The sequence below is a fragment of the Hermetia illucens genome, chromosome 2 (genome assembly GCF_905115235.1).
Source record: "Hermetia illucens chromosome 2, iHerIll2.2.curated.20191125, whole genome shotgun sequence".
Classification (NCBI taxonomy): domain Eukaryota; kingdom Metazoa; phylum Arthropoda; class Insecta; order Diptera; family Stratiomyidae; genus Hermetia; species Hermetia illucens.
Window position 1 is genome coordinate 186,855,242 of NC_051850.1, and position 20,763 is coordinate 186,876,004.

General features: G+C 45.0%; 1 protein-coding gene across 1 annotated transcript in view; it reads left to right on the top strand.

The window, feature by feature from the left end:
- Positions 1–12,490: 12,490 nt before the first annotated feature.
- LOC119648624 overlaps positions 12,491–20,763 on the top strand; it is a 31,905-nt gene continuing 23,632 nt past the window's right edge. Inside the window, exon 1 of the mRNA XM_038050394.1 lies at positions 12,491–13,712. Coding sequence (XP_037906322.1) covers positions 12,710–13,712 — 1,003 coding nt within the window. The 5' untranslated portion in view covers positions 12,491–12,709. The remainder of the gene's footprint in view (positions 13,713–20,763) is intronic.

Here is a 20,763-nt window from a genome sequence, read left to right on the forward strand (position 1 = left end):
AACGTTCAGATCTCTACATTGCATTTCATGAAATATACGCTGAGTCATTACCAGTTCTCGACCATCGTTTATAACATAGTTTCGAGCAGTGCGCTCTGGACAACCAACACAGATTGGTAGATCCCAACCGGGCAACGCCAACACATGAGATGTCATTTTCTGAGTTTTCTACGTCTACGCTCCCGAACACGATCGCATTCTTTCAGCAGGAAATTTCCGCTAATAGAGCTCGAATGAACTCACAAGGGTACAGATAATTTCTAGCGCTTCATTTATCAAACTGATGACCGACTAACCTGTTTCGAATTGACTCATATACTTAACTTCATCCCAAACCCAAAAAACGAGTGCTCAGTGATCTAACCAGGCTTTGCGACCGCGATAGCTTCCTGGCACCCTTCCTTTCAGCACTACAATACCTCAATTGTCATTATACAAAATTCACGTGTCTATACCGGTGCGTGAGTCCACACTGGCTCTTGAAAATAATCGAGTTAAACCAAAACGCCAGCTAAAACCTGAAAACTGAAAATAAAAAAAACGAAGGTTGGAGCACGCGTATAGAACCGTAAATCTCTGGACCCGAGTGCCGCGATCGAGGAGGGAAGATCCACGACGGATCACAGTCTCGATCCCTGTTTTTTCCGCGTCAGGTGGTTATTGAGGCGCTGCCCCTGAGGTTCAGTCCCTTCCTTGACATCCCCAGGCCATTATTCTGGAGGATGTTACTAAACGGTGAGAGCTTTACATTGACCAAGGAGGAGGAGATAAGAAAGGAATCCTCAAATCAAAGAAGATTAGTTATGTTTCATTACTCACGATATATTCAAAGGAAAGACTCGATTCAAAAGAAAACAAGAGATCGAGAAAGCAAACTAAAAAGACACTAGAATAACTAAAAAAAATAATAGATAATAAAACCAATAGTACAATTGCCAAATCACACTCACTTCTAGAAAGTCCGAAATTTGAGCCAAAAATGATTTCCTCTTCCCATCAGCTGTCTCTCGATCAGCCGGTCTCGCTAAACCGGGCCTTGAATTTCGTGAGTTCATGTTGCCAGCAACACGCAGTGGCATTAACGAATGTGGCAGATCTTTCCCCACTGCACGTTCAATTCGTCCGAATGCATTCAATAATGTGATAATGTGCAATACGGGGCAAAATTTAAAGTAATTGCATACTACAGAATGTATTATTTGATCAAATTAGTCCCGAAAAAGGTGAATGAAAACTCGCTCCCGCCGCGAAGCCGCCGCCACTACAACCCCCCTTAAGTACATCCTAGAATCATATATTACAGCAATATAGGCTATAATATAAAGGATGATTCTAATAAGTTTGGGGAAAATTGCACTCTTACTTACAAAGTTATAATAGGAGAAATTTATCGCTTCAGTGTAAATTCTAGGGCTTTGAATAGCACGGGTAACATGCGAAAGTGAATATTCAGAGATAATATATGCACATGCATAACGGGCTAGGTACTAATGGGGCAAAAGTTCACTGAAGTATTTTTATATAAAAAATACACGAAATCTTTTATATCTGACCTCCCTGTTATCAGAGCACTAGCCTGGAACCGTTTAGGATATTTTCGGCCTAGCCCTCCGGCCCCCCTCGCTATCCGGTCCCTCCGCCGGTAGAGCTGAATCTTCCGAATATAATGCGCAACACGACTCCATCTGCCAGCGCTCCACAGCATCTCTCTGATAATATTGTCTGGAGAGAGCTCCCCTGTAAAGCTGCTGACTAAAACCGTCCCACCTTTCACAAGAGAAAAAAGTGCGTTCGGCGTCGTCCGCCACTCCATTGCTGGAGGTCGTGCCTTCTCAATCTAGTACCGGTAAACCTGAACACTTCCATGCTCACTTAGAAGTTGGGTAAGTAATAAATTTCACCCTATGTTCGGTTCAGCCACGGAACAAAATTGTCAATTAGTCGCGCAGTCCATCTGACTCTTGGCTCATTTTTCCAAGAGAGTTGCCACTCAGTAAGTGTGCGTTGACGTTCTTCACGTGCCCTTGTGGCTGCAGATGTACGCTCCTTAGCAAGGAAGGCAAGGCGATTCTAAGACAGTGCGATAAGCAGACGCCACACGCATAGCTTCCCGTCTCTGCACTTGGGCAAGATGCTTACGATGCACCTCCTTATTAAGGCTGTCAGGCCATACCTCCACGTCATAAAGCACAACGGGCAGCATTGCTTCCATAAGAGGGCGTCTGGTAGATACAGGCCCGACTCAAGGCCGAGACTCCAGCTGCACCCCTGTCCGCTGCTGCTTTGAGTTGCTCGAAGAAGATCACCTTCAGGTTGACCATTTCAGACAAGCGCTGAACGTCTTGAGCAGCAGGTCTGGCCATTGGCAGAACACCAGTTTGTAAACTTCCGCTGGGATACCACCAGCTACTTCTTCGAGCTCTCTGATTGTGAAAAGGGGGCAATTCTCGACGTCTTCCGCACTGTTGACATGAACCTGTACGGGATGTCTGGAGAATAATGCCTGTATAATGGGGTCAATCTGGTCGGTGCTTAGTATGCAGGGTCTCCGCAGAGCCCCGATTTTTCGGGTGACAAGTTCATAGACAAATCCCCACGGATCCTCATTTACCTCGTTCACTAAGTTCTGCCAACTTCGCTTTTATTGATCACACTGCGGAATCTCCTTTTTGCTGACCTACACTCTGCCTTTATGGCGCATGCCTCCTCGCGGGCGGAAGCTTCTTGTTAACCTTAGAACAGGAAGATTCATAATCTCAAATCAATTCGAAGACTTCAGCGTCTTAGCGAAGATTCGCATCGGGTTCCCGATATTTTCTGTAGTTTTTACAACAACTCACAATTCGTGAAGGGTTGGTCTACCTTAATGTACACTTTACTTTCATATACGTACTTTATAATTACCTTTAAACTCAATGGCAACACGGATTCTCTACAGTGAAATCTCTCTTCTGAGATTGACCATCCCCGGTCAGTGATTAAGGATTTTAAGAGAAGTCTTAGCAAAGAAAAGTGCAGGAAGGCCAACACGCTGCCATACCCATCGTCGTTGTAGATGCATCGAAAAGGGCAAAAATAAGCAAACGAGACCAGCACACCACAAAAGGGCAGTCACGTTGCAGTTGCATCATCTGCATCATCACAACTATATATATGCACCACATCATACTTGGCCAAGAGGAGCAGAATTGTATCTATACACATTTATAGGTGCACATCTATGTACACACATTGCTCAGAGTTCATCGAGCCCGGCTCGGAAAACATGTGACGAGGAATAAAATGCACTTTTGTGTGTCGCATGTATAAAATGCATTGAAAAACCGACAACCAGTTGTGTCCCAAGAAAAAGAAAGTTCATGTTGATTAACATCAGCCACCCTACACCCCCACCACCCCCACCACCCCCAGCCCGTTCTGCACGCTCTCCCAGTCGTTGCGTTTCGATGCAAATTTCGAAGCGGATCATTTTTAAGTAAATTCCGTAGTCTATGGGTGACTCATTGAAAATGTACCAGTGACCGAATTTCAGAATTATGCTCACAAGATAGACGGATGAATGTCCTTGGAGGCGTCTTTGAATGCAACGAGACAGTCCCTGTCGGCGAAAGGTCAAAGAACGTTAGCAACATACGTATATGCATCGTGAGAATGAAAACGAAGAACGGAAATTCTTATGAATAATAACAGACGAAGCGATAACAATGTTGAAATGCAACCTTGCAGCAAAGCAACTATTAACTGACTTTAATATAATAACAATTAGTAATGACCTTTGGCGAATTTTTGTTTTATAATTATCTGATTCGAGCTATTTCCATAACATAGAGCTCCATATTCGATTACTTGCATCAAGAAACTATATTTTGCCCTTTGAATCGTGCATAAGCGTGCGTATATGCGCTATTTGATACTACATTGCAAGGAACCTTTGGGGACGATAACACACTTCAAGGCCCTGATCCAATATGGATTGTTCCGCCAACGATTAATAATTAATAGCTGTTAAGTCCCCTCTCCGTGCCGAAATCATCTTTTCCTCCTCCTCCTCCTCCTCCTACGATTCTGTTACCATACGTGTCCTTCCGTCAAACGTATGTCCCTTTATCATATCGTGTGTATATTTTCCCTGCCTAAGCCCGCCTTCTCTGTACGAGGATTTCTTCGACAGATTATCAGAGGCCCTAACCGTTTTGTTTCCCTCACTTCCTTTCATCCTCTGTGGTGACTTTAATCTTCCTATGCTCTCCTGGCCCGTTACACCTGGCCTTCCCTCCCTCCGTAATAACTCGACCCACCCTTCCCTTCCTCTATCCACTTTCATGTACACCTGTGGGGCCCTCCAATTTAACCTTTCTAGAAACCACTTAGATCGCACTCTTGACCTTGTCATCTCTAACCTCCCTGTGCCTTGTCTTTCCCAATCCCTTCATCCTCCGTCTTACGTTGCCCCTGACGCCCATCATCCTGCTCTCGAGTTCAATGTTCAGATATCCCGACTCCACTCTCCTGTCGCTCGCAAGCCTACCAAGTTCAACTTTCGTAAGGCGAACTTCGAAGGTTTGAACTCAGCCCTGGGGTCAATCAACTGGGTCCCCCTGCTCTCTCCATTTACATGTGACCAAGCACTCAACACTTTCTATACCATTTTATCTGATCTTCTTCCTTGTTACGTTCCCTCCTCTCCTAAGTGCTTACGCTCTTACCCCGTCTGGTTCACCACTGAAATTCACAAAAAACTACGTCAAAAACAGACTGCGAGAAAGAAGTTCCTGTCTTCTAGAAACGTTGCTGACTTAGTTTTTTTCAAATCCCTTCGTTCCTCGGTCAAATCTTTAATACGTAAGTCCAGACACGAATATTTGTCCAGCGTGGAAGACTCACTAAAGCGCGGAAATCTGAAACCTTTCTGGTCCCACATTCGCAACTCCCGCTGCCCCGCCCAGTTATCCCCTCCGTCCATCAAATTCTCTGGCTTCTCAGCTAACTCCCCCCAACGATCTTGTGATTTACTCTGCCGCTACTTTTCGTCAGTCTATGTTCCTCCTCCTTCCTCCGAATCCCTCCCAATAGTAGATGTAGCCTGCCCCGCATCGCCTACCATTCCCCTTCTTACTCCTATCCTTGTCGAATACCTCATTAGCGAACTTGACGCCAAGGTCGGACCTGGCTACGATAGTCTTCCAAACCTCTTTTTGATCAAAACTGGTAAGTCCATCTCCCTTCCCCTATCTCTTATTTTCAAGAAAAGCCTTGAAAAGAATCATTTTCCCAGCTTGTGGAAAGAGGCTCTCATTATCCCCATTCACAAAAGTGGCGATCGTTCGCTTGCCGAAAATTACCGTCCCATTTCCCTCCTCTTCTCCTGTTCCAAAATCCTGGAAAGATATGTCAGCGACTGGTTGTCCGCCCACTTTGGCCAACACATAGTGAAAGAACAACACGGCTTCGTTAAACGTAGGTCCACTGCCTCCAACCTGCTTGACTTTACCAACTTTGTCGCCAAATGTCTAAATTCACGGCAAGAAGTGCATACCATTTACACTGACTTCGCGAAAGCCTTCGACACTGTAAATGACAAGACACTTCTATCCAAACTCTCGTCCCTAAACGTTCCCATACCAATTGTTTTATGGCTTGCCTCTTACCTTTCCAACCGATCCTGCCGCGTCTCTTTCGACGACTGTACTTCCCGCTCCTTCTCCCCCTCTTCTGGCGTCCCTCAGGGGTCTATTCTGGGTCCTTTGCTATTTTTATTTTTTATTAACGACCTTCATCCCCTCCTTACTTGTCCCTGTTTGCTCTATGCAGACGACCTTAAGCTGTTTTCCGCTATATCGTCGCCTATGGACTGTGTTTCCTTTCAGAATAACCTGGACACTCTGGTTCGTTGGTGCTCGACTAATGGTTTAACGCTAAACGTCAGAAAGAGTCACTTGATGTGCTACTCCCTAAAATCCTCACCCACTTCTTTCTCGTACTCGCTTAACGGACATTCCTTATCCTGCTTAAATTCCACTCAAGACCTCGGAGTCACTTTCGACAATAAGCTCCGCTTTGACACCCATTGCCTCGATGTCATCAATCGAGCAGCAAAATTGTCGGGCTTTATTCTTCGCTCCTCCTCTGATTTTGACTCCATCCAACCCTCCTTAGCTCTCTTCAATTCCCTTGTGAGGAATACCCTCGAGTATTGCTCCGTGTTCTGGTCACCCACTCGTAACTATGATTGTCTTGCCCTTGAAAATGTGCAACGTAAATTCACCCGTTCTCTCTTCTTTAAGAAAAGCTTCCCTCGTGTGGATTACCCCTCCCGCCTCCGCTTTCTAAACCTTCCCTTCCTACAACAGCGTAGATCCTATCTGGATCTATGCACATTCTTTAAACTTTCCTCGGGCCTGATGGACTGCTCCGCCGCTGACGAGATCACCTGCCGTCCTGCGTCTTATAATACACGTAACGCAGATATTTTCAACGTGCCCTTCGCGGAGCTCGAAGTCTATTTTCATTCCCCGATTCCCAGGCTTTGCCGAAATTATAATGCAAAACAGCTTGGTCCTTTTAACTTCCCTACTTTAAGTAATTTTAAACGTAGAATAAGTTTTTTGCTTTCTCCTCCTCCTGAGGACAATAATTAATTGGAATTCTCTCTGTTCTCTCTCTTTAATTAAATAAAATAAATAAATAAACATGATGAGAGCCATCAGGGTGCTTTATAATAGATCGCAGGAAGAAGAGAAGGAAGGTAACCTAAGGAAAAGCCGGAATCTCCGACCCAAACAGTGTCACAGCCGACCCAGTGACACCAGAGCACAAGGTCTTCGACCTCCGATCAAGTAAGAGAGTGCGAGCAAAAAGGGGAAAGTTTTAGCGAATCAACAGGTGTCAAAAAGAAAAAAAGGCGTCTTGACCTGTCCAACAAACTGAACTTAAAGTTCAGAAGGGGGAAAACATGTCCCTAAAATGGGAATGCCGGCTAACGAAGAGAAAGCCAATGAACATAGAAACGGTGGATGGACTAAGGTTGCGAATAGAAAAAAAGAACAAGGAACCAATGGTGCGAATTTGTCCAGAGACAATTGTTATCTTCAGCAAAAGGACTCTATCGTATGCGGAGATACTGAAAAAAGTGGAATCTGACCGCGACCTAAAAGACCTAGGAGAAAATATCAGAAAATCCGGAGGACTCAGGAAGGGGATCGCATGTTTGAGCTGAAAAAATCCACCGTGGGAAAAACTGACAGCTTCCGTAACCAAATTATAAACTAGCTTGGGGAGAATGTCGTAGTATGTTCCCAAAAACATGAGACGTATATTCAGTGCAAGGATCTCGATGAGGTAACAGCCAGAAAAGAGATGTGCACTGCCTTGAAACAACAAATCAAGTTGGAGGAATTCAGAGAAGAATCTATTGTGAGCCTAAGAAAACCTTATGGCGATACTCAAACGGTCACAATGCGACTGCCAGTAGAAGCTACCTCGAAGTTGTTGGCCGTGATAAAGATTCGGATTGGAAGGGTTGTTTGCCACCTAAGGAAGCAGATCTCTGTAAAGAGGTGCTTCAAATGCCTAATGTTTGGACACTTGGCGAAGGCATGCACTAGTGGCATCGATGTCGAAGATATGGGGAGAAAGGACATACTGCCAACGAGTGCAATAGGGACCCCAAATGCATTTTGTGCAAAGGAAAGGAGGGATGGGATAATCGGCATATTGTCGGAAGTGGCAAATGTCCGAAATTTAGGAAAGCTTTAAATGCAATGGAACAATGAGGTTAATACAAATAAACCTCAATCATTGCAGGGGTCGCACGGGATTTGCTTGCACAAATCACTTACGAATGCGCAATGGAGATTGCTATCATAAGTCAACCGTATAGAAACCTTGGCAGTCATGTATGGGTCACAGATTCGACTCCTGGAGCGGCCATATAAGCGCGCAGTCGTCAAGTCATATAATATACCATGGGTCAAATGACTAAGAGCTTTGTGTGGGCAAAAATAAGTGGTATATTCATATACAGCGGCTACGTCCCACTGAGCCTCATCCTGTCTGATTTCGAAGACCTGTTAGATGAGCTTGTTCGCAACGCAAGGGACGCACTCCGAAAGCCGGCATCCAAAAGAATTCCAGAGTGGTGTGCAGAAAGGATCGATGAACAAACATTCATGGAGGTGTGGCTAGACCAACCTAGCAAAGCAGGCACCTCAACAGATAGAGCTCTTCCTGCCACACAATGCATCTGTAAAGCATGTGACGTATCGATCCCTAGGAGATGCTCATTCCCCTTTAGAAAACCAAATTATTGGTGGAATAGTGAACTGGCTATCCTTCGATCGATTTGCCACCAGATGGCAGATGAAAGGTTCAGATTTCAATAGGTAGAATCGATCAAGGGCAAAAAGAACATGCCTATAGGGAAGCCTGCAAGAAACTCAAGCTCGCCATCCAGCGGAACAAGCGGGAATGTTTTAAGGAGCTCTGTTTGCAGTCGGACATAAACCCGTGAGGTAGCGCCTATAAAATCATGACAGAACGATTCAGAGGTCGTTCATCTCCGCAAATCACGTACCCTATCCTCTTGTTAAAGATAACCCAGGGGTTATTTCCTCAACAAGAGGGGGGTACTGACATGTTCCACCGGTCCCTGAATGTAACGCCGACTACACTGGTCATCAGGAAGTTGCTGAAGATCTGCAGTCGAATAGGTGACAGCAAAGCTCTGGTCTGGACGGCATACCCAATAGGGCCTTCAAGCTTGCCGTCAAATGTATACCGGATATGTTCGAGGCTTACATGTCCGAGGGGATATTTCCTGCATCATGGAAGCGACAGAATTTAGTGCTACTGCCTAAGACTGGTAAACCTCCAGCTGAGCCAACTTCCTACAGACCTATTTGCCTTTTGGACACTGTGTGCAAAACGTTAGAGCGAGTAATCTATAATCGATTACTCCCGGTCGCCGAGAGTCAAGGAGGTTCCGTAAAGTCAGATCAACCATTGATGCCATCAAAATGGTTATTGGCTTAGCCGAAAATACAATCCACAGGAGGGGTTGTATAAGTAAACATTGCGTGGTAAGGACCCTGGACGTGAGGAATGCAGTCCACTTGGCCAATTGTAACCTTATACCAAAGTCACTAGTGACGACTGGCATTGTCACCTAGCAAGAGCGGATGCCCTGGTATAATACCGATGATGGACCCAAGGATTACGTTATCTCCGCGAGTGCCCCACAACGCTCTGTACTGTACTGTAGAACATCATGTACAATAATGTATCATACTTAACCTTCTGATTCCGGAAGAAGCCACGGTAGCCTTCGCAGAGGAAAAGACGGAAGCGGCCCTCATCACTTAGTGCTGGAAGAGAAATCACGGCTGTATTAGCATTGGAAATCATATCATCACTTTCAAACGGGCCATTAAATACTTGGGAGTGATGATAGATGGAAAACTGCAAAGTGATAATTGCTCCGTGCGAAGTAAGCACAGATCACCGACCATCACGTTGATTCGCATACGGCACTTTGAACGGGCCTGCGGTTCCTGTAGATATTCTGCATTCCAACGTCGCCTAAATTGCTCTTGCATTGAGCACAGCAGCTACCAACGAGAGAGCTGTAAGATCAGCAGGTGCACCAACGAAGATTTTGGAATTGTACACATAACCGAATCAATCAAAAAATGAGCCGCCATTAACACAGCAAAATCAATAGAGTCGTCCGATAGAGGCTGCAAAGGTCGAGAATTGAAACGGGCCTCAATCTGCACTAATAAGGACATCTCCTCGAAAAAGAATGAAACGTCGTCGATAACACGTTTCAGATGATGTTTCGTACGTCTGAATGCTGCATCCCATAGTCCACCGAAATGAAGAGCACCAGGAGGATGCAACCGCCACTGAGTGCCATCGTTGGCAAAATCGTACGGAATCGAAGCACTTGGAGCTTGAGCCTGCGAAAAGAGCTCCCGTTCTCCTTGTCCTTGAATTACACATATACCACGACGAATCACGAGTCGACGAAATGCCAGCAAAAAATCAATAGTAGAAAAGCCTGAAGCAGCCTCGGGGTGAACAACGCGAGTGGCGAAGCAAACGAAGCCTACCATGTATCCTTTTTATGAACGCACTTCTCGTCCTAGGGAGACTCGTAGATGGATAGGACCCGCGAAGTTTACGCCCGAGTGTAAGAAAAGCGGCATCGTTAAACACATAAGTTGAACAGACCGGCCATCAATTGAGAGGCGGTTCAGCATGCTGACACCAATTGCCCAAGGAACGAAATATATCGGTCCGTACCAGCCTTCGTCTGCAAACTGTCCAAAAGCGACCGATGACTCAGTTTTAGCAATGTTCCTCCATGTAAAGTGTGATGATGCGCATCTAACGTTAGCAGCTTCGAAAGAAATGAATCATAAGGCAGAATGTACGAATTTTCTCATCCGGTTGAAGTAGAGATTGTCGAAACCGCCCGCAATAAGCCCCCATAGTACAGTATGAATCTCAGTCGGAGGAGCGGACTTCCTCTACCCGCTTGACGGCTGCGCTTGGAGAAACATCATGAGAAATCTCGAGCAACTTATCCAAATTCGGAAGGGTCTTTTTATGCAGCACGGTCTGCCGTTGGATCTAGATAAAACAGAGTATCTGGCAACCGACCCCAATAAAACACGCTCTATCTCTGTAAGTAGTCGGTAAACTATGTACGATGTGAAATTGGTTTGCCCGTCAACACAACTTAGACGAATTAACAACAGGATTAAGGACTAGGATTAAATTAGTGATCTTGGGCCTCCTATCTATTTGGTGGTAGATTGCACTAATTTTGAGAAGCAACTAACTCCTTCCTTCTAATGTACAGACCACTCTATTGATACAATGCCTCATCTCTGGTCTACGGAGCAGCGTGACTGAAAGGGGCCACATATGTTCTTGGCCCGCAATATGTTAATTCAAAAGACCAACATGACTATAAATTTTATCAACCGAAATACCGTCGATATAGGCCTTAAGGGGCTAAGCTTCGACAAAAACTTTTTCCCCTACCCACTTGATTCTAGAGATGTTCTGAAATCTTCCAACACGTAAGGTCGTTACAAAACTCCTCCGAATATTTTAGCAAAGAGTCTGTGACCTGCATATACTTCCACCAAAACTACCTACCCCCTAAACCCAAGGTATGTCCAAATACCTACTCGCAAAGTCTTGAAAAAAAACTCCAATAGATTAGTTTGGGATCAAATACCCGAACTTCTCAAAACATAATGTCTAATCCTACCCGCAATTATCCGCCCCGAAAGATAGTACAGCGTCCATTTTAGTCAGCGCGGCAGGGCGACACTGGGCCTATCGAAAAATCAACCAGCTCTTCAAGAAACTCGATGGTACCCACAGCTGCGGCATAAAAGGTGAACGTGGTAAATATGTTTGAAAGTTATCATTCATTCTGAGAGATTTTGTCGACATCACAATTCCATCTGACGGAGCGAAAGTGATGGCTCATGATATCTACCATCATATCCTGACTAAAGGACCGCCTGTTTTTGACCGACCCAGACGATTAACGCCCGAAAAACTGCGCGAAGCAAAGGCCGAATTTGACTACATGCTACAACAGGGAGTTTGCCAACCATCGAGTAGCCCATGGGCGAGCCCGTTACACTTGGTACGGAAGAAAAACGGACAATGGAGACCATGTGGAGATTATCGGCGTTTCAACGCTATCACCGTCCCAGATAAGTACCCCATCGCTCACATTAGTGACTTTGCGCACAAACTGAGTGGATGCAAGGTATTTTCCACGATTGATCTGACAAGAGCATACCACCAGATTCCTGTAGCACCCGAGGACATTCCCAAAACAGCTGTCATTACTCCTTTTGGGCTTTTTGAGTTCCGAGTAATGACGTTCGGTCCACGTAATGCCGCGCAAACTTTCCAGCGGTACATTGATCATGCACTCCGCGGATTGGACTTTTGCTATGCATACATCGATGACATTCTTATCGCTTCTAAATCGAACGAGGAGCATCGGAAGCACTTATTGACGATATTTAATCGACTCCGTGAATACGGATTATCCATCAATATCGATAAATGCAGCTTCGGAACATCTTCTGCCGAGTATTTAGGATATTTGGTGAGCGAAAATGGCATTTAAGTAATTAACATTACTTATATTTTTATTAAAATATTTAAGCGAACATTTAATATTAATGGTTTTACATATTATTAGTCCTAATTCTAATCAGCGAACTCAACTCCAATTCTATTTTCCAAATCAAAAAGACTTCAGTGTTCTTTTTTTCAATTCCAAACTTAATATTAAAAATCAGTGACAGGTCTGAAAAACATAATTACTGCGATCTTCCACTCCCTTGGCGTGCTACGCAAAGTGGATAGATCCGCGCCATCTATATTGCTCGCACTCGCAACATTCGAAATAAATTTCGAATGCTGCGAATCCTGCCGCGCCACATCTGGAAAAGAAAGAGAAAAGTTCCAAAACTTTGGGGATCTTTCGGGAACATCATCGAACACACCCACCGCTGCTTACAAGGAGCATTTGAGCAATAATTTGCCAGGCTATTCCTATTTACCAAACTATGAGACTGACGGGCCTGCCTCATTGAATCCAAGATATACGCCAATCACTCAACAATATAGTTCCAGTACGGACGAGGGTTGCGACACGGATCACGGAGAAATGGATGAAGCACCTCCCACAGTTCCGGCGCCAATGCAACGTCTCAATTCGTATGCAAGCAGTAGCTCATCGAGTGGTGTGGTGACAAATTTTCATTCGAAGAGTCTAAGCCAGAATTTGAGCTGTGAATCGTCTAGAAGTAATTTTTCAACGTTTGAAAGTTTAGATTTGAATCTCTCAGACTGTAGCAGCGATTTAGCAGGCAGTCTTCCATCCTGTGCAACAAGTGTTACAGCGGCCACCGAAATGGACTCCTCTATAATGATTAGTTCGTCTGCACTGCCACCTTGCGTTTACGTTTCAATGTCGACGAAGTCACCTTGCTCTTTTTCACGACATAATCCTTTAGGAAATCATCATCAACATAGCACAAAACGATGCAGAGCTGTAACGAGATCGCCTGTGGATTTTCGGGAAGGCCGTAGAGCCAGTGACGCTCTTGTGGCACAAGGTATTCTACATTCACATTCAGAGCATCCGTTGAACATGGGTGTTGCATTTAATAGCCAACGCCTACATGAAGCATGCAAGGCTAAAGGAGTACTTGAATTGCATGTCCTCCAAAAGGAGGCGGCACAACTGAAAACTCAATATCAATCAAATGTTCCACCCGATGAAATGACGGTTCGTCAAATTCAACACAGTCAATTTCACGTGAATCCGAATAAACCCAATGTGGATTTCAACATGTTATTTCACACTCTCAAACAGGCTGATTATCTTACAGCTAAGCCCAATGATATGTCTAATTTTATTAACTACATGAAGTCGGACGCTAACAAACATGATCGAGATTATAAAGAGTCGAGTGCTACCAGCGGGGCCCAGAAACCGCCTCTCCAGCAGCAGTTGATGCAACATCGACTGCTTCAACAGAAACGGCAAATCTTCCAGAAGCAAGTAGGGCATGAATCGAGCCTGAGTCGTCGTCAAATGCTACGACAACAAAGCTACAAGATTGCTCAGCAAACGCAAATCTTGCCACCTTTACCGCTTAGCGAGAGTGTGTCGGAGGATTTGCTGGCAATCCTGCCGCGCCACAGCATCAAGCCCCTTCCAGGACGAGTGGAAACCATTTTGAATTTCGGAAAACCGTCAACAATTGCCGATCTGCGACGATTTCTAGGAGCTGTTAATTTCTATAGAAAACCGTTGCAGAATGCAGCCGAAATTCAAGCACCTCTCCACGAGTATCTCATTGGTGCAAGGAAACGGGACAAACGCAAAATCGAATGGAATCCACCAGCAGATGTCTCATTTGAAAAGTGCAAACAGCAAATTGCCAACGCTGCGTTACTACGACATTCCATTGAGAATGCACCATTGGCCATCAAATCAGACGCATCGGACACGGCTATGGGAGCAGTTCTCGAACAGTGGAACAACGATGTTTGGGAACCGCTCGGTTTCTTTTCGAAGAAGTTCTCCGATACACAACGTAGGTACAGCACTTACGATCGAGAACTGCAAGCAATCTACAGTGCAGTCAAGTTTTTTCGCTACATGGCCGAAGGTCGTCCGTTATTAATCAAAACCGATCATAAGCCGATAACGTTTGCCTTCCAACAGAAAGCCGATAAAGCTAGTCCACGGCAATTAAGGCAACTGGACTATATCGGCCAATTCTCGGCCAATATCATATACGTCACTGGCGAGGAAAACGTTACAGCAGACGCCTTGTCCCGAATTAGTACTGTTACATTGCCGGTTGCCATAACGCCCGAAGAATTAGCTACAGCGCAACGAAACGATGAGGAACTCCAACATCTACTGCGTTCTGAAACGACCTTGGATTTGAAAAAGTTGCGAGTTGACGACAAGGATACAATGTTGTACTGCGACGTGTCAACTTCCCAAATACGGCCGTATATCCCAATACTTCTCAGGAGGAGAATATTTGAGATTACTCACCGACTATCCCATCCAAGCGGACGCGTCACGAAGAAGCTGATTTGCCGAAAATCTGTCTGGCCTAGTATGTCCAAGGACATTCTCGAGTGGGCACGAACATGTCTAGCGTGTCAACGAAGTAAGATTGGACGACATGCAGGTTGCAAAAAGATTCGAACCACTGCATACCATCCTGCTTCTAACGGATTGATTGAGCGATGGCACCGATCGATGAAAGCAGCTATTATGTGCCACAACAACCGTGAATGGGTCGAAGTGTTGCCAACGGTTTTGCTCGGTCTTCGTACAAGCGTTAAGGAGGATATTGGCGCAACAGCTGAGCTAGTCTATGGGACAACGATTCGCATTCCTGGAGAGTTCTTTCTTGACGAGGAAATGCCTCCCGATCCGAAATTTTTCGCTGAGAAATTTCGTCACCATATGACGCAAGTTCGTGCAACGCCAATCTCTCGACATGATAGAAGGAAGGTATTCGTCCACAAGGATCTTTCTACATGCTCACACGTGTTCGCGCGGATTGATCGAGTGAAGAAGCCGCTAGAGCATCCGTACGACGGACCATATAAGGTGTTAGAAAGACTTTCCAACAACGTTTTTAAAATGGAAATTCAGGGCAAAGCAACAAATATCAGCGTCGAGCGACTAAAACCTGCCTATTTCGAAGTAACATCTGATCCAACGGAAGCAGCCCAACGACCAATAAGTTTGGCTCCCAAAACGTATGTAGGACCAAGAACGAAACCAGCGAGTGAGAGGCGAGTAATATTCGATACGCAGTTTTCCAGCCGTTAACCGTCAAAACTACTCAGGAGGGAGCAGTGTAGCGACATGGTAATGACTTGACAGCACCAACATGGCAACGCCTTTCAACAGCTGATATGCTCAACAAAGTAACGTCACTATATGGATCGGCAAGGATATAAATTCGACGCCATCCGACTCTTTTACACACTCTTTCTCTCGACCTTCTCGGTGTTTGTTGAATAAATGGGTAGAACCTTAAAAACATACTTTTTCATGTTTCTGCACTACACTGTTTTTGTGATGTTAGTACACTCTTCATACGAACGTATGTGAAATTTCATTTCAATCTGTCAATTCATTCTTTGTTTACAAGCCATTTAGTATCGACGTGTCACAATTTTGACAATGGAAAAATCAAGAATCGTGCAGTGATTGAATTTTTATTTTTGGAAGGTTTAAAAGCAAAGGAAATTTATGAACGAATGTTGAAAGTATATAAGAACTCTTCGCCTTCAATTAGTACAGTAGAGAGATGGGTTGCTAAATTTAAACTTGGAATAAAAGCCTTGAAGACGGTCCACGCTAATGGCGTCCAAAAACAGTAACAACATCAGAAATCGTAGAAAAAATACAAGATATGGTATTGGAAAATCGTCGGGTGACTGAAAGAAATTTGGTAAAACAATAAGCCCATTTTTTCCAAGCTACCCCTGCCTTCTTTCAAGTTTCTTACATATAGTTAAAAAAGCCCACGGACCCTCTTCCCGCCCAACCGGACCGAGGGGCGACCAACCTAAGGATGGGCTGAAGGCAACATCTAAAGGCCCGCATCACAGCGATGATGCGTTTTAACGCAAAGTGTGTGCGACCATGCGAAAATGTATTGCTACATCCCGATTGTCGCAAACACTTCTGCCAATGACGCGGTGGTTCTACACTACAGAAACATGGATCTTATATCGAAGACAGTGCGGCTCAAGACTGAAACCCATTAGGTCAGATTGTTACCGGACAGGACTCTTCGGACTATAGCACAGGTTGCAAGGATAACTGCTTTTTGCATCTCCATGTATAGTCCAGCCCTAAGATCGAGCGTTTTCAGCGCTTTATGTAAGTTCTGCGGGACTAATCCCGTCGCTGAAATTATTACTGGGACTACTTCGATCTTTTGTAGTCTCCAAGTCTGCTTCATATCGTCTGCCAAGGGGCCGTAGTTCCGGATTTTTTCGTGCTGTTTTTCAACAGTGTTCCGGTCCAACGGTACGGCTACATCGATTATAAAGCACGCTCGTTCTTCCTTCAGAAGCAGAACTAGATCGGGTCTGTTATGATTAACACTGCGGTCGGTGGCAATAGTGTGATCCCACAGTAGTTTGACCCGATCATTTTCCAAGATTCTCTGCGGAGTATACTTATAGTAAGGATGGTAGGTTGCCACTAAGTTATACTTCAACGCAAGGTTTTGATGGAGAATCTTGCAGACGGAGTTATGACGATTGGTGTACTCGGTACCGCTCAACATCCTGCACACAGATGTTATGTGCTGGATGGTCTCCTCTTCACAGTTGCATAACCTACAACTGGAGTTGGTGATTGAGGAGTCGTGAAGAATGTACCGTTTATAATTTTTTGTTGGGAGCAAAGCATCCTGAATTGAAGTTAGGAATGCTTCGGTCTCATAGAACAGTACACCGTTTGTCAACCATTTGTTGGAGGCTTCGATGTCAATGCCTGACAACAACAAATTTTTTATATGACCTCCGTGAATGGGTTTCTCTTTCCACATGTCGATCTTCTGTTGGACTGAAGTAACATTCGACATGGGATCCCATTCTCTGCTTCTCAAGTTCAAAGGAGATAATTTATTATCTGCCATGACGATAGCCTGATGTATGTGGCTAGAGGATTGCTTCTCATAGAAAAACTCAGGAAGAGAATGCACTTGATTGTAGTGCAACGTTTTTAAATCAAGTACCCCCCTTCCTCCCTGATGACGTGGGATAGTGATCCTCAATTGTTCGGCAGCTCTATTGTGCATGTTGTTGTTTGCAAGAACTACCCTTACCCGTCTATTGACAGATTCTAAATCGGTATTACTCCACTGTATCACACCGAAAGTGTATAGAAGGACGGGAATGGCGAAGGTATTGATTGCCATGATCTTATTTTTCCCGTACAGTTCAGTTTTAAGGACAAGATCCAGACGCCGTTCAAATTCCCCCAGGAACTTAGATTTAATTATTGCCACAGCAGGTGTTCTTGCTTGCAATATGCCGAGGTATTTGTAGACGTCGTCCGAATCCATACCCTCAGTTCGGATGTCACTTTGGCTGTATCCTTCGTTGTCGGTGTGTTTTCCCCGAACAATCGTTTTTATGCGACATTTTTCCAAACCCAACTGCATGCCGATATCCCTGCTGAACTGGATGATGATGTCCAGCAAGGAGCGAAGTTGGTTCTTGTCTTTGGCATACAGTTTGACGTCGTCAATGTACATCAAATGACTTAATGTACGCCATGCTTGACTTGAAACCCGTATTTGCTTTCATGCAAAAGATGGGAGAGCGGATTCAAAGCCAAACAAAACCACAGTGGGCTTAGAGAGTCGCCTTTAAAAATGCCACGCCTGATTGGTATCTCTCCTGATGTTTGCGAGGATACCGATAGCTTCGTGCTCCAATTCTTCATTAATGTCCTCAGAAGAAGAACGACATTCGGGTGGATTTCATACAAGCGTAACATTTGTAGTAACCACGAATGTGATATGGAGTCAAAGGCTGATTTATAATCGATGTAGGCTGTCGAGATATTTCGTTTCTGATGGGCAGCCTGCTTTACAGCTACCGTATCGATTATAAGCTGTTCTTTACAGCCTCGGGAGCCTTTTGCGCATCCTTTTTGCTCCTCAGCTATCAATTTATGAACATCAAGATGTTTTGAGATGTTCGCGCACAGAACTGAAGTGAAAACCTTGTAGATGGTAGGAAGACAAGTAATTGGTCGACATTTTGAAGGGCAAGAGACACCCTGTTCCTTGGGGATGAGGAAAGTTATCCCCTTGGTGAAAAATGGTGGAACTAAATCAGGATCGGCAATCATCTGATTAAATTGATTTGCCAATATCCTGTGAGTGCTCTTGAACCGCTTCAGCCAGAAGTTGTGAATCTTGTCAACTCCTGGCGCCTTCCAGTTACCTGCCTTGTCAAGGGCTGCTTCAACGTCGACTTCAGTTACGTCAGGCATGGTCATTTCGGGGAGGGCCTCGCATGAACGCATAAGGTGTGGGAGCCACGCTGTTTCTAAATTGCAACGGCTGGATTCGCTCCAAACACTTCTCCAGAAGTCTTCTGCCTGATCCAGATCGAGGTTGCTTTCCCGACTTGAGTTGGTGAGATTTTTGTAGAATCCCCGTTGGTTCTGGAAGAACAAGGTGTTATCTGTCCTTCGCTGAAAGCTTTTTTGATACCTACGGATGCGATTGGAGCATACCGCAAGTTTCTGCTTCAGCACCTCGAGGATTTCTTCGATTGGCATATCATTGGACAGATGGTAGTTTCCAATGATGTTCGCAACGCATCTGTGCACTCTTGGTGATGGATTTCCAAGTAGTGCTTGCGTCACACGACCAATCTCCTTTCTCAATTTTTCGACTCTTTTGTTGAGTCGAAACACCCAGAACGGTAAAGTCCTTCTGCGCATACCTCTGTTATTCGCTCTAAGATGTTGATTATGGAGATGAATAACCGTGGCAGCTGCAACGTAGATCAGGCTGTGAACCTCTGTAGCAGTAATCTCGCTAGCCAAACGATCAGCCAAAATTCTGTCAACGAGAGCAATGATGTTAGTAGTTGCCGAAGTAAACTTCCGGTTTGGGATCTTTGGCCTAGCGTCTGGGAGAATCTCAGCATACTCTGTGAATGCGACCTGGAATGCGGTCAAAACCTCATTATAAATTGGGTCGACATCCCCAGTTACTAAGCTTCTCCTGACTACTGGATTCATGGAGTGCCTTACAGGTGGAGTACTTGTGTCACTCCTTTGACTAGTCCGGTAATTTGATGACTCCAGCCCGAGCTCAAGTGAAACCTCTTGGAAGATTTGTTGCCTAGTTGGTAAGGCAACTCGGTTGTTATTCACTATCACCCGGTACTGGTTGACGACGTTCTGTTCCGGAACATGACTTAGCTCCGGAAATCGAGTTATGAACGCGTCATGTAGTCGATATCTGCACCCTGATGGATTCCGTTCCAAAACCGTGACACGGTAATAGGCGCGGACGATAAATTCGTTAAGTTGGTTCGTCCAAACCATACGACGCCTAGGTCTCCCGTCCCTGGTGGTTGACGGCATAACCGCCAAAACATCCAAGGGCGAAGAGCCGCTCTGATGTTGGTGAACGACCCTTAACCGTGTTGGGTACTGTCTTCGTCCCATTTAAAGAATTTAAACAAAAGTCCCCAATTTTATTCCCACGAATAAAATGGGGAACCAGTCAGCCGTGCAACAGAGCCCCAATGTTGCAATGCCCCATGGTTACCTCCAAAGGTAGGGAAGGTATTTGGAGGGGAGCCGGTGAAATACAGGGTAACGTCACTGCAATTCATCCGATAGGCGCGTCGATCCCTTCACCCCGGATTACGGATTTGTTAAGGAGGTTTACTCCCCCTGAACGGGAAGAATCGGTAAGGGAGGACGAACACAAAGGGAAACGTTCTGCTTGTCCGCGGCTACTTATTTACAAGATTAACTTGCGATATTCGTAGCTGACCCGGTGGGTCATGTCATTATCCGCAACCCATGACACGCGCCTGGTCGCATGCAGCTCTGCGTTTGCAACTCAGATGAGGATAAACCTGGTACGCCATATATATATATATATATATAGATCGCGTTCCTAGTATCCTTTCAAAGGTTTTATAAACTTTGCCCCATTTATCCCTCCCCCCCCCCCCCCCCCCCAAACAAGCAGTTTGGATTAATTTTCTACCTTAAACCATCTAAATTTCGAGCCCACCACAAATTTGTTTTTCGCAATTTCACATAATACTCATCCATACACATTGATTACATCATACGTAGCAAATCGGTTGCAGATACATTTGTGCATATGTACTTTGTCGAATCCAAAGAAAAGATACAGCCGGGAAAATGCGGACAATGAGCTAAATTTTCTAGTAGGGACTCCCCAACGCCCAGGAGAGAATTACTCCGAGAGCCCTGGGATAATGAATGCATCAGGGCATATGTGAAGGCTCGCAACAAATTCATACGGTGGTATGTGTAGGACGTAGCGTTCGTTCACCTTACAACTGGCCATTGGCCGACCAAACACAACAGCAATAACTCCCAACGGCCACAATAAGAAAACAACATGGCAAAACAACGTAAGATATCTTTTG